The sequence below is a fragment of the Aythya marila genome, assembly GCF_965140915.1.
Source record: "Aythya marila genome assembly, chromosome: 4".
In the NCBI taxonomy this organism is placed as follows: Eukaryota; Metazoa; Chordata; class Aves; order Anseriformes; family Anatidae; genus Aythya; species Aythya marila.
Window position 1 is genome coordinate 60735174 of NC_139045.1, and position 12260 is coordinate 60747433.

General features: G+C 38.9%; 2 protein-coding genes across 3 annotated transcripts in view; one reads left to right on the forward strand and one right to left on the reverse strand.

Annotated features, from left to right (window-relative positions):
- The window catches only part of FAM184B (family with sequence similarity 184 member B), a 39590-nt gene extending 30395 nt beyond the window's left edge, over window positions 1–9195 (forward strand). Inside the window, exons 7-12 of one of the 2 annotated variants that reach the window (XM_082758843.1) lie at window positions 580–692; window positions 1627–1811; window positions 6298–6415; window positions 6583–6687; window positions 7372–7571; window positions 9067–9195. In XM_082758843.1, the coding sequence (XP_082614969.1) occupies window positions 580–692; window positions 1627–1811; window positions 6298–6415; window positions 6583–6687; window positions 7372–7571; window positions 9067–9157 (812 nt within the window). In that variant the 3' untranslated portion in view covers window positions 9158–9195. The remainder of the gene's footprint in view (window positions 1–579; window positions 693–1626; window positions 1812–6297; window positions 6416–6582; window positions 6688–7371; window positions 7572–9066) is intronic. The other variant, XM_082758844.1, reaches the window with a different exon arrangement.
- A 925-nt stretch (window positions 9196–10120) lies between these two features.
- Window positions 10121–11668, reverse strand: MED28 (mediator complex subunit 28). Its single transcript, XM_082758845.1, has 4 exons — window positions 11487–11668; window positions 11337–11403; window positions 11025–11137; window positions 10121–10567 (listed from the first exon to the last, which is right to left on the reverse strand). Exons 1-4 carry the CDS (start codon window positions 11652–11654, stop codon window positions 10370–10372), a joined length of 546 nt encoding a protein of 181 aa, XP_082614971.1. The 5' UTR covers window positions 11655–11668; the 3' UTR covers window positions 10121–10369.
- Between the last annotated feature and the right edge of the window lie 592 nt (window positions 11669–12260).

The window sequence follows — 12260 nt, forward strand, 5'->3', positions numbered from 1 at the left end:
ATGTTCAATAGAGAAATCCTGTTCTGCTTCTTTAAGAAAAAATGTAGGAATGTGAGAGACAAACTTCTCTCCTGTACTTGATCCATTTTGAAACTTGTACCCAATCTACACAACAGAAACAGTGTATGACAGATTCCCCTCATTTAAGTGTTGCATTGTGTGTTAGCACAAACTGAAATCTCAGTGTGTGTTACGGCCTTTTATAAAACATCAGAAGATTTAACAGGGAAGCTCAGGGCTGCGCTATTAAAATCCAAGGTTAGAAGAAACAATTATTGTGATTCAGTTTGCAAAACAGCTGACACAGACTTTACCTCTCTGATTATGATGTTGTGTTACTGCTGTTGTAGCTCTGTATCTTCTTACTATTGCTCAATGAAGTTGTCTATAATAGGTTTAGCTTTTACCAGAGAGAATGCATGTTCCTTTTTCTACTCCTGTTTATAATATTTAATGGCAAAGGAGCTGTGAGACAAAGCAAATGTAATGTGTTAATGTTTTCATCTACATTGTCTATATCTACCTCCGATCCATCTGGCCTCTGACTGCCCTAATGATTGTCAGTCTGGTTGTTACTAGGATCGCTAAGGATGGAACTTTCCGAGCAGCAGACATCATGCACTAATCTCAAAAAACAAATAGAAGAGCTCCAAATGGAGCTGAAGAGTGTGAGGACACTGAAGAAGCAACAGGCAAGAATCCAATTCCTACTTCATTATCTTGCTGTGTTTTCTGAAAGCAGTGGTATCACATTTCTCTCTCCAGACATAGTAAAATTCTCTCACAGGAATGCAACAGGTTTCCTTCCCTTATGTCACACTTAAAAATATTAGCATTGTTTGTCAGCTTAGAAACGGGGGAAAAAGTGAAGGATTTTTTGACATTTAAAGATCATAATCTAAAGCACAAGTAATGAATGAATGTTCCAAAAAATATGGAGACTATATGGTATGTTTAAGAAATTATGATCACAGATTTTGTCTTGCTCATAGAACTTCACATAGAATTGAAAAATCTGTTCATGCAAAAGCAATGCATGCAAGTACAGGGAGATCTCCGAGGTCCCACTTGGAGTACTGCATCTAGCTCAGGGACCCCCAGCACAAGAAGGATGTGGATCTGTTGGAGCAGGTCCAGAGGGCCATGAAGATGATCAGATCTCCTATGAAGAAAGGCTGAGAGAACTGGGGATGTTAAGCCTGAAGAGGAGAAGCCCCAGAGATATCTTTGCAGGTTTTCAATACTTAAAGGGGGCTTACAAAAAAGATGGAGAGCAACATTTTGCTCAGGCAGATAGTGATAGGACAAGGGGGGAATGGTTTTAAACTAAAAGAGAGGAGATTTAGATTAACTCTTAGGAGGAAATTCTTCACTCAGCAGGTCACCACAGGTGCTGGCACAGGTTGCCCAGAGAAGCTGTGGATGCCCCATACCTGGCGGTGTTCAAGGCCAGGTTATACGAGGCCCTGGGCAACCTTGTCTGGTGGGTGGCATCCCTGCCTATGGTAGGGGAGTTGGAACTAGATGGTCTCTAAGGTCCCTTCCAACCCAAACCACTCTATGATTCTGTGACATTAAGGTTAATAATAAAAGACTATGAATAACTGAATTTGGCCTTTTTCTTAGGAAGGAAGTAGCCAGAGCCAGATCAGATCTCTTCATGATGAACTGGAAAAATGTCAGAGTGAAATTTCCGAGCTCAAGAAAGAGAATTTACTTTTGAAGGACACAATGGAACTACTCAGTGCTGAGTTGGAGTCACAGAAGCAAGAAGCTGCACAGCTTCAGGACAGGGAAAAACAGCTCAAAAGGTTTGCCTTAAATTCACAATTCATTCTACTACCCAGAGTCTATTCTTACTGCCAGCATTAGAGGCATTCTAAATGTGAAGTCAGAATCCCTCCTTTCTGAAGTTCTAATTGTAGATGCTGGGAGTTTTGCAAGAGCAGGAGTATCACATTTCTCTCTGCAGCCACAATAAAAGCATTTGAACTAACTGTTCAGGTACGTGTCACAAAGAAATATGTCCTGTGTAGCACCATGGGCATGACCTGAGAAAAGCTGCATAACATCAGCCTTATTTCAAAGCTTTGGAAAAGACAAACCTTAAACTCACCCAAGAGCTATATATATATATATATATATGTCTCCAAGAATAAATGTCATTTTTGTAAACCCACTCTCTGTAGCTGACACCAAAGGGTTGTTAACTCTGAAGGGAACACTGGAGATTGCCATACATACTCTGTGAAGCTCTGCCAGGGCTATAGCAGCCACCTGGGCACTGCAGGGTGAGGGCAGTGATGGCAGATACTGATAACACCTGGGCTGATGGAAGCCTGAAGCTGTAATATGCTGCCAGGGCACAGGAAGGGCGAGCTGACTTGTAGTCTTGGCTGTCCGTAGAAGGTGGATTGCATCTTCTTAGTGTAGCTACAGGCACAGAGCATGTGTTGCATTGCTGTAGTAGCAGTTGTCTCATGTCCATACAGCAAAAGTGGTAAACTTAGTTTTTATATGGGAGACAAGGTTGGGGTTCACTGTCCAGAACATCTGTAGGGCCATTGAATCATTTGAAGTTTCTGGATGATGATACCTAACACATTCTCTTTGCAGGGAGGTTGAGGAATCTGGCACATGGGTAACTTCCAATTCTTTTCTGCGATCATGTAGAATGTATACCCCTAACTACTCAAGCTGTATATATAAAAGGATTTCTGAGGAGTGTATCTTTAAAGGATTCTTTTAAATAACGTCCTACATAGTCTAGAGAAAAGCACTCAAGGTCTGTTGCTGTCTACCAGTCAGTGCATATTTAAAGAAGGAGAAAGAAACTTTTTTTTTTTTTTTTTTTTCCTTTGCACTCTTTGGAGAGTTACTTGAAAGTGACTTTCATTTCAAGCTTTTGAAACAAGATCAACAGAAAGAATTGCAAACCAGAGAGTTTCATCAGTGCCCTCCAGCTACCTTGAAGGAATTTAGAGCTTCTGTTCATGAAGAGAAGAATTATTCACATGTCAGTGATGAGGTCTAAAAGGCCTCAAATGGTAAAGCTGCTAGGCTGGAGGATAATCTTTACAGGGGGATAGCTGGTGTAGCTCTACTTCAGCACGCATTTGAGAAAGAAGCATTAATGGACATTATGTAATGAGAAATCCTTCAAATAACAGGAGGTAGAACCAAAGAGCTCAAATAGTCTTAGGTACCTGATACAGGCTGCTCTGAAATTAACCCATGCGAGATCTGTAACATTAACCTGCAGCCCTTGATTTGCTTTTGTAGCATGAATAATTTGGGTGAAGGAATAAAAATAACAGCTTTTTACTGTCACAGTAACAACAGCAACCTTGTCTTATGCTATGTAGTTGTTTCTGATTTGAAAGCTAATTGTGGCTTGCTATTTGCACGTTAATTTTTTTGTAACCAATTTTTTAAAATTAATATTCCTACTGTTGCCAGGCAAGTGTAATGAGTAATCTGCTTTCAGTAATCATTTCCATTTCCATTCTCTTGAATTGTGGGAATTCTACCTCTGGGACACAAACCTTCTGTAAGGTTTAGGGTCTGAGCATAAAAAGTTTATTTTTACTGGAAGAGAGGACAAATCCTAAAATGAAGGGACTCTCCCTCTGAATGAGAGTTTCATTCTAACCCTGAGGATCCATTTCAGGGATTAATTCCCCATTTTTACTCTTACTCTTCTTTTGTGCTGAGTGACAAATCAGTCACCCTTATGGCTGTGCGCTTAATTCCAAGGGCAGAAATATTCCATGGGCCTTTCAGCCTTCCTTGAAGCATTTCAGAAACAAATAAAGCATTTCAGAAACAAATGAAATACTTATAATAAAAAAAAAAAATGGAGAAGATGAAGAAGAAAAGGTAAACTGAATACATTTTGTGAAAATTAGAGTTGTTAATCTGCTGAGTTTGACATCTTTATTTCAGTCAGTAAACAAAAGATGGGTTCTTTGCGTTGAGTTAATGAAAAAGTTTATCTGTTGTGTAACAAAACATTAGCTAACAATAGGCAGTAAGATAATGATTCTTCGATAAATGTCTTTTGTTTTGGGGGTTGGTGTCAGAAAGCTATGTTATAGCTAGGCTTGAAAAAATATGAGGCATTTTTTAGTTTTCAGTTGATGGTGCTAAGGAAATAGCAGTATTTTTCAAAATATATTGCCTGTTAAATATGAACATTGTAGTTAAAGGCAATGCTATAACATTTCTTACATTCACATCTAAGAAAAAAACTTTTTTAGAATGGTAGTAGACATTAAGTGTTTCTGATGGGGTGCTAGGAGGGGATGAAATAGAGCATCAGAGCCTCTTAAAATTCCAGAGATTACAAAATAATTTTATTTAGTATGAGTTCCTATAATACTTTATTGTCACCTTTGTCAATTAAGATTGGTGTACAAGCTGACCATAGATAGAATACCAATAGCATCATATAAAATAAGCCCCCACTTACTGAAGGCTGAAGGACAAGGGCTTCTTCTCCAAATAATTTTACTCTTCCTCACTGTTAGTGTGGGTCAGCCTCAAACTGCAACCGAAGTGTTGAAGTCAGATCAGCAAGCAGAAGCGCAGAGTTGTGCTGTTAGCTACCTTTGTAGTCGGTAACAGACCTGAAAACTGCATGCTTTCATCAATCATAATAAACAAGTGTTAAAACATGAGAATTCAGACATATTTTAAGATCAATGAAAGGCTAGTGGTAGAAGACCTCAACATGAAGCATAAACAAGAAGTAGACAATATTGAAACAAGATCACCAGAAGGAAATAAAAAAACATTACCTGCTTTCAGCAGGCAAATTGCCAAGCAAAGATTTTCTCCTTAGAAACTAAGCCATTTAAATAAACTGTGACTCATACTGGCAGTGAGTTCTGTTTTTAATTATTATTCCTACCAAGCATGATTTTTTTTATAGCTTATGGATAGAATATGAGCACTGAAATAGTGCTCAGGAAATAGGAAATAAAAGGTATTTCCTTTGCAAACACAGAAAGACATAGATATATTGTAATAATCTATGAATATTGTTTAAAGTAAAGCATTATACATACATTTTACAATGATAAGTTAAACCCTGCACATAACATCTTACAATTTTATGACATGTAAAATCATCTTTGTTAGAGGTAATATAGAGACCTTGATTCATCATTTTGTACTTAATTTTGTTCAGTACAACAGCACCTTTGAGATGAAGCTCCCGCTCATTCTCACTCCCTTGCTAGTTTGCTAGGATATTCCCAAACTGCAGCCCCCACTGTATCATGTAAATAGATGCACTTTGCAGCCCTCCTTGGAGGTAAGTAGTTCTGTGGTGTTTCAGGCTCTACAATAGAGACCCCCACAAACAGTCCTTGTTTGTGACTTTGTCCTTTCCTCAAATCCCAACTGTGCAGCACAGCTCTGCAGAGATCCCTACTTGTAGGTAAGTAGGGTCTCAAAACATTCAGACATTAAATTTTATCTTCATATCTGAATTCTGAGATAGACTAAATCAAAAGTGTAAGATTGATTTTTTTCTTCCTCTCAAAAATGTTTCCCCTCACCAAAAACAAACAAACAAACAAACAAACAAACAACAGCGGTTTGTATTCTGTAATTAATTTCACAGCATGGCAGATGAACTTCATAGCACTCAGTTTCCTGAGCAGCAAAATTCATGAACTTGGCTGATGAAATAATGAGTCTTTTTTCCATAGGTCAAACAAATGTATGTTTCCACACCATCTCTAAGAAGGTGTAAGTTCTGATTAGATCTCTTTTTTTTTTTTTTTTTTTTTCCCTGATATGAAGGCATTTAAAGAGCCAAAGTAAAACTACAGGTTTTGCCTTAGAAGACACACTAAAGCAGCATGTATATCCAAGCCTCTCTTTTCATGAAAGTTATAGGAAATTAGTATTTCTCAGGTCTTTATCAAGTATGGTTGGAATTAGGCTGTAGATTCTAAGATTATTGGTAAGGAAAACAACAACAACAACAACAAATATGGGTACAGATATGCATAGATACGGTGATAGAGATTTTTCTCATTATTAAGTGAGATTAGCAATATGATGGGCAAGCTTGATAGCATCTTACTTCAGGGAATGGATTTTACACTGGACAGACAATTTGCTTTGGAACTCCACAACATTCCATGTTCTATAAAATGCTGTTTTATCAGAGTTCTGCCTATGTCCCTATGTCCTATGCTTGGAACTTAACAGTACAAAACAGGTATTGCTTGAACCTGGCCTAAAGAAGTGTTTTTGCTAGTCTGCAATCTTTCTTTCACACAGACTTAATGAATTAGAAGAAAAGACAAGAAAGCAGGAGTCCAGACCAGAAGATATACAACTTATAAGCTGTCTGCAAGATAAACTAAGTGAGAGAGAAGAGCTTATTAAGCAGCTTGTGGTAAGATTTCCTTCTACATACACATATATACTTCGGAATCTGTTGGAAGGTTCTATTCAGTGTTTCACACATTGCTTTTGATGAATACTTTCTTTCTGCTCTGCAATTCTTTGAAAAAATGTATGTTTCTGTACCAAAGAGGCACACGTAATTTTCTTTTTCATCAGGAAGGAAGAAAATTTCACCATTCGCTTTTAGCCAACACTGAATCTTACAGGAATCGATCATTTTCTTTCAACCCTACTCAAGGATGCTTGACTCCTTCTACAAAGGTAAGATAGGCAATTCAATTAAAATCACAAGTCATGATATTTTGTTGCTATTTGAATAATACAGATGACAAGGGCAATAAAGGTCCTGTTAATTTCCTACTGTTATTCAGTAGAACTCCAGGAAGCCAACCTATAATGAGGTGCTGAGTAAAACATAAATTCAGTAGAAGTATGTAAGCACATGGGTACAAGTATTTAAGCAAATATAAAGCAGTAGACCCCCAAGGAGCTCAGTCCTTGGAATAAGTACAGCCACTGACTGCAGGTAATTGTGAGTTGTTACTTTGATATCATACACATCAAGCAAAATTATGAATTGGGTTTGGGTAACACAGGATTTGTCCCTGGTCATTCCAGCCCCTCTGTATGATACCATATATAAACTGTAAGAACAGTATGTTGGTGGAAAGCACTTAGCTCTGAGTATCCCTGCAAATCTATTGGCTTTGATATATCTAAAACCTCAAGGTCAAACACACAAGTTGTTTTAATTGGACTGCCTAACCCCTGGATCCTCACAGTGTACCTGAGAATTTATTTTAAATGGCTATAGAAAAATATGGGACCCTTCATTTTTGGGTGCTCCTCACAAGATATCTAAGAATGAAGTATTGTTGAGTTTTTATAGTACAAGGTGTGAAAAAACATGCGTGTAATGCAGTTTTCTGTCATGATAAAAAACAGCAGAAGAGACCAGTGGAGGTGCCCAGCCGTGTTGTCAGTGTTCCAAATTTAGCTTCCTATGCAAAGAGCCTTTTGAGCTGTGACTTGAGATCAAAAAGAAGTGCTCAAATAACAAAGTCTACGAGCTTAGACCGGAGTCCTAGCTGCCTCCAAGTGGGCTCTCCACCAGCACAGACCTCCGACAGCAGTGCTGCTACAAGGTATTTGTCCGTTTTGAAGTGACTTACTTGTAAGATGATAACTGAATAAATATTCTGCATCTTGTAGGCATTCAAATGCATTAGACACTTGGAAATAAACAATGGTGTAAGGTTCCTGCCCTGCAGTGAATTCCATGTGTCCAGTTTTCTGCAGACAGATCCAGAACTTAACTGCAGAAGTAGGCTATAATCACTGCCCAGCAGAGCTTGTGATTGCAGTCCCTCCAGATACAAAGGAAGATGAGAGGAGCTGCAAATATTTGAAAAAGAATATGGTTAATAGTGAACCTGGCCTTAAAACTCTGAGTACATATTGGTGATTCTATTAAGGATTATTTTCTTTTTTACTTTTGTTTCCTTGCTTTGCACTTGGATGATGTAGATGACATTTTTATTTTAGAAGACATTTGAATGAACCTAGGCAAAGGATTTTGAGACTTAAAAATTGGTTAGCAGATACTTAATAGTCTTCCAATGTCACACATCAAGGTCTTTTGCTGTTCTTGATTTCCAACTTGGTGTATCGTGTTTTTTCTCTGAAAAGTTCTTTCTTTTGAATTCAAATGTAATATTATTTAAACAACACTAATTGTTTAATTAATATGCTAATATTAATAATGCCAATATTTAAACAATGCTTAGTAGTTTCCAAATATAAAAATATGAGCGCTATACTTCAGGACAAAAGCCAGTCTTCTCACCTATGTCCTTGGTGGGCACTAGTTAGACTGCACGCTGCATGCTGCAGTTCTTTCCTGGAAGGCAGATGGTGCTGCCTGCTGCCAAAGACAGTAACACAGGACACTGGCTGAGGTCCAGTTGGGCAATTCCTTTATCTTAAAGATATAAGCATTCTGTGTCATCCTAGATAACTGCCAAGGCAAATCAGATTTGTATTTTAAAGGGAAATATACAGGGACACTACGGACAGATTGGCTGATACTTATTCCTTTAAATCAGACAGTTATAAATGAACTCATATTTGCTACTGTAAGCTAAGTGAAATTAATGTAGATTAAAAAAAAAAATCCTGAATCCTGAAAAATCAGGGTTTATGTAATAGGATCAATTATTATAGAGGCCACTTAATATTAAGAAAATATTCAGTTCCAAATAAAATTTCTATTGATGTTTTTTCATGCATAAACTGTATATTTTTAAGAATGCATTTGGGCTGCTCTTTTCTGATTTTCAGTATTCCCCCTTATTGAAGCATCCATATTTTTGAGATGTCAAAAAATATGTTCAGACATTTATTCATAGCTGCTTAGCCCTTTGTCACCCTCCTCTGACTTAATACCAGTGCTGTTAGTCCAGTCACCTGGCTAGCACTAAAGTCCCACTAGAAGTTGCAGCTGGCACCTTCTGGCCTCACACACGTCATCTAAGCACAGGCCCAATCATTGAATTTTAAGTTTTTCCATGAAATTAAGTGTTAAATATTAGTAAGATTGTAAGCAATGCTAATGTTGCTAATGTTTGTTTATTTGCACAGGACACACGGCAATGAACCACCACAAACTAAAGACAACCAAACCCAAGACCCTCAGCATCAAGAATGGTTTACTAAATATTTTTCATTTTAAAGCAAGTTTACTTATTCCTCAGAATTACTAGAAAAGCTGTTTCTGTTTTCTCTTAAGGAATGATAATACAATGTATGATTTATGAAAAAAAAAATCAAACATGATTTCCAAGTAAATAAGTAGGGACAACTATGCTTATATCAAATTAAAATGAAATTACATGTATGGATTTCAGTAAAATGCATTTTTTAACAATCTCTGTGAAAAATTAAGAAAAAAAAATCTGCATTTTGTTATGTGAAAATTTTTATTCAAGATAATGTACTACTCTACAATTACATGAAATATGCAATTTGTTCCCTGAAATGTCCTGTCAGAGGGACCCCAACTGAAGACGTTTCTTACATGCTTCCTGTAGGTTGTATACTTGCTTCATCAGCTGCTTAAAACCATTTCTGCATATAGTAATGCAATTTTATATTTGTAAGTTTTTTTTTGTTGTTAAATTTGTTTTATGCTGTAAGGCATGTGACATACATCCGAGAGTAGCATGCTTATAGCCATCTGTTTTAGAAATACTTTCTGGTTTGCTTAATAAATTGGTTTGTATAGTCACTATTGCCATGTATTCCTGGTGCACCTTGTCACATATAACAGTCAATCGGTCTAATAAATCAGGATAACATCTAAGTATGAACACTAAAATTTGGTTGTAAACCAATGATTTCCATGTTTTGCACAATAGTGCTGTTATGGTAACACATCAGTCAGACTGATACTGATACACTGAGAGGTTCCAAATTTATGGGAGATGCATGTTTGCAATTTTGTACAATCAGTATTGTTCTCACGCCCACTGAAATGCAAAGTAGGTGGATGACTAAACTTATCAAATTATGCCAACCAACTCATTGCTGGGGAGGAAAGGTGTTATTCTTAAAAGAAGACACCCATAAAGAAATCTGTATATCCTGAGTGCCTTTCATGAGGGGAGTGAAAGCCCAGTGGAGACGGACAGTTCACTTCAAAAAAGCACACTCTTTATCTGAACTACATACAATTCAAAGGGTGCTTCTACAATGGCACTGAAGGATAATTACCGGATCACAAAACACTTAATTCTCAAGCATTTTTTTTGGGGGGGAAAAAAAAAAAAGATAATTTATTTCACTTAATTCTGTCTTAACTCATTATATTTATTGTACAAATTACTTTATACAAAAAGTATATGCTTTGCATCATTCAAAACATTTAACTATGTAAATTCAAAGATCATGTTTGCTTCATTGGAGCAGGAATATTAGCAGACGCCTGTTCTAGGTAAGCTAATGGACCCTGAGGCATTTCTGCAGGTTTTTTGTGTTGCACACTGATGTCTTCTAGGACCTGTTGCCAGTGTCGCAGTTTACTCAAATGCTTCTGAATTAATGCTTCTTTTCTCTGCAATTCATTTCTTAACTCTGAAACATCCTATAAGTGAGAAAATAGGTATTAGTAAGTAAATAGTATTCCTAAGAATAATAAACAACCTCAAATAAAGTGCATGTAATTTTTAGCTTACGTTTTCACATTTATCTTATAGGAATTCTAACACTGGAAAAGCACTTAAGACAGAAAGCACTGCAGATGCTTTTCATTCTGTTTGCCTAGGTCATGTATTTCAGAGCTCATTACTTCCAACATTTCTTCAGATGAATCATTCGCCCTTGTGCTCCAATGCTCCCCAGAGCAGCAGGCATCCAGCTTCTCCAGGTCTGGGGCAAGAGCTACCTTAACAAGTATGTTTTACCAACTTTAGATACAGCATCACGTTGACAAACCCAGAATTCGTGTGAATGAGGTGTTCTAACTGTACTGGTACACAGCATACCTGGCCTGGTATGATATAGGCAAACTAATTAAAGCATACAAACTCATTTAAGCGTACCTCTTTAATTACTTGTTCTGGTTTCTGGACTGACAGCTGCAGTCTTTTTTGTAGGAAAAAACACTCGGTTTGCCTTGCAACATCCAGGAATTTCTGGATGCACTGATCAACACCTAAACATGGAACACCAGAATGGAGAGAACAGATTCCCAAAACATCATTACAGGCTGATATTGTTTATCTGTATATACATGTTATTAACAACACCTTTTAGAGTATCTTCTAGGAAGAGACCCTTTAGGTGTGCTAAGAGGGACTTTAAGGGCAGGTATCCCAAAGCAGGGATACCCGAGCCCCCCGCCGAGCGCTCACCGGTGCGGATCTCCTCCTGGTCGGTGCCGTTCACGTAGTCCTGGCTCACCAGCGAGGCGAAGCAGGCCTGAGGAGAGAAGCACCGCCGTTAGAGGAGGTCGCGCCGCCCCGGCCGGCCGCAGCCTCCCCCCATCCCGCCCCGCCCCTCACCTCGAAGGACGCTTCCAGCTCGTCCACGAGCGTGTTGTTGGGGTTGCGAGGCCCCGGCGGAGGCGGGATGAGGCCAGCAGGGCCGGGTCCCCCGGGAGGTCCCGGCGGCGGTGGTGGCGGCGGCCCCGGCTGCTGGTTGGCGAACATGGCGCCCAGCGCGCCCGCCATGGCGGCCGCCTCCCCTCACGGCCCGCGCCTGCGCCCCGGCGCCTCAGGCTCGGGGGTGGCGAGTCCCTCCTCCCGCCGGGCGTTACCTCAGCTCGGGGCGGCAAATATAAAGTAAAATAAAATAACGTGGAAATGTAAATAAGGAATTAAAAATAAAAAAGGGAGCAAAAAGGGCATTCCTGGCCCGAAACTCCACCTCCAGCCCCTGTCCGGCTGCAGCTTCTGCCAGCCCAGCGTTCCAGGAGGCTTCTGGCCAAGGGGAGCTCTGTGCCTGGATCCCCAAATTCCAAACTTGCAACCCCCCCACCGCACATTATAAACGTTAAATCTGGTTGATGTTTCCACTGGTTCTGGAACTACTTTCTTTGCGAATCACTTTCATTTCAGTGATGGTGTAACATGAATAAACTGCCTAGCAACCTCGCTGGAAAACTTTCTTCTTTCAGTCATTACTGTAGTCAGAGAACACAGGAAGTCTTAAAAAATTAGCCATAAGAGCATATCCTACTTAATTTTGTGCTGAAGCCACGCAGCAGTATATAAAGGGTGGTAGTGCATCATTTCTACCTCACAGCACACCCAGGATAGCTTCCATTTTTCTTTCTT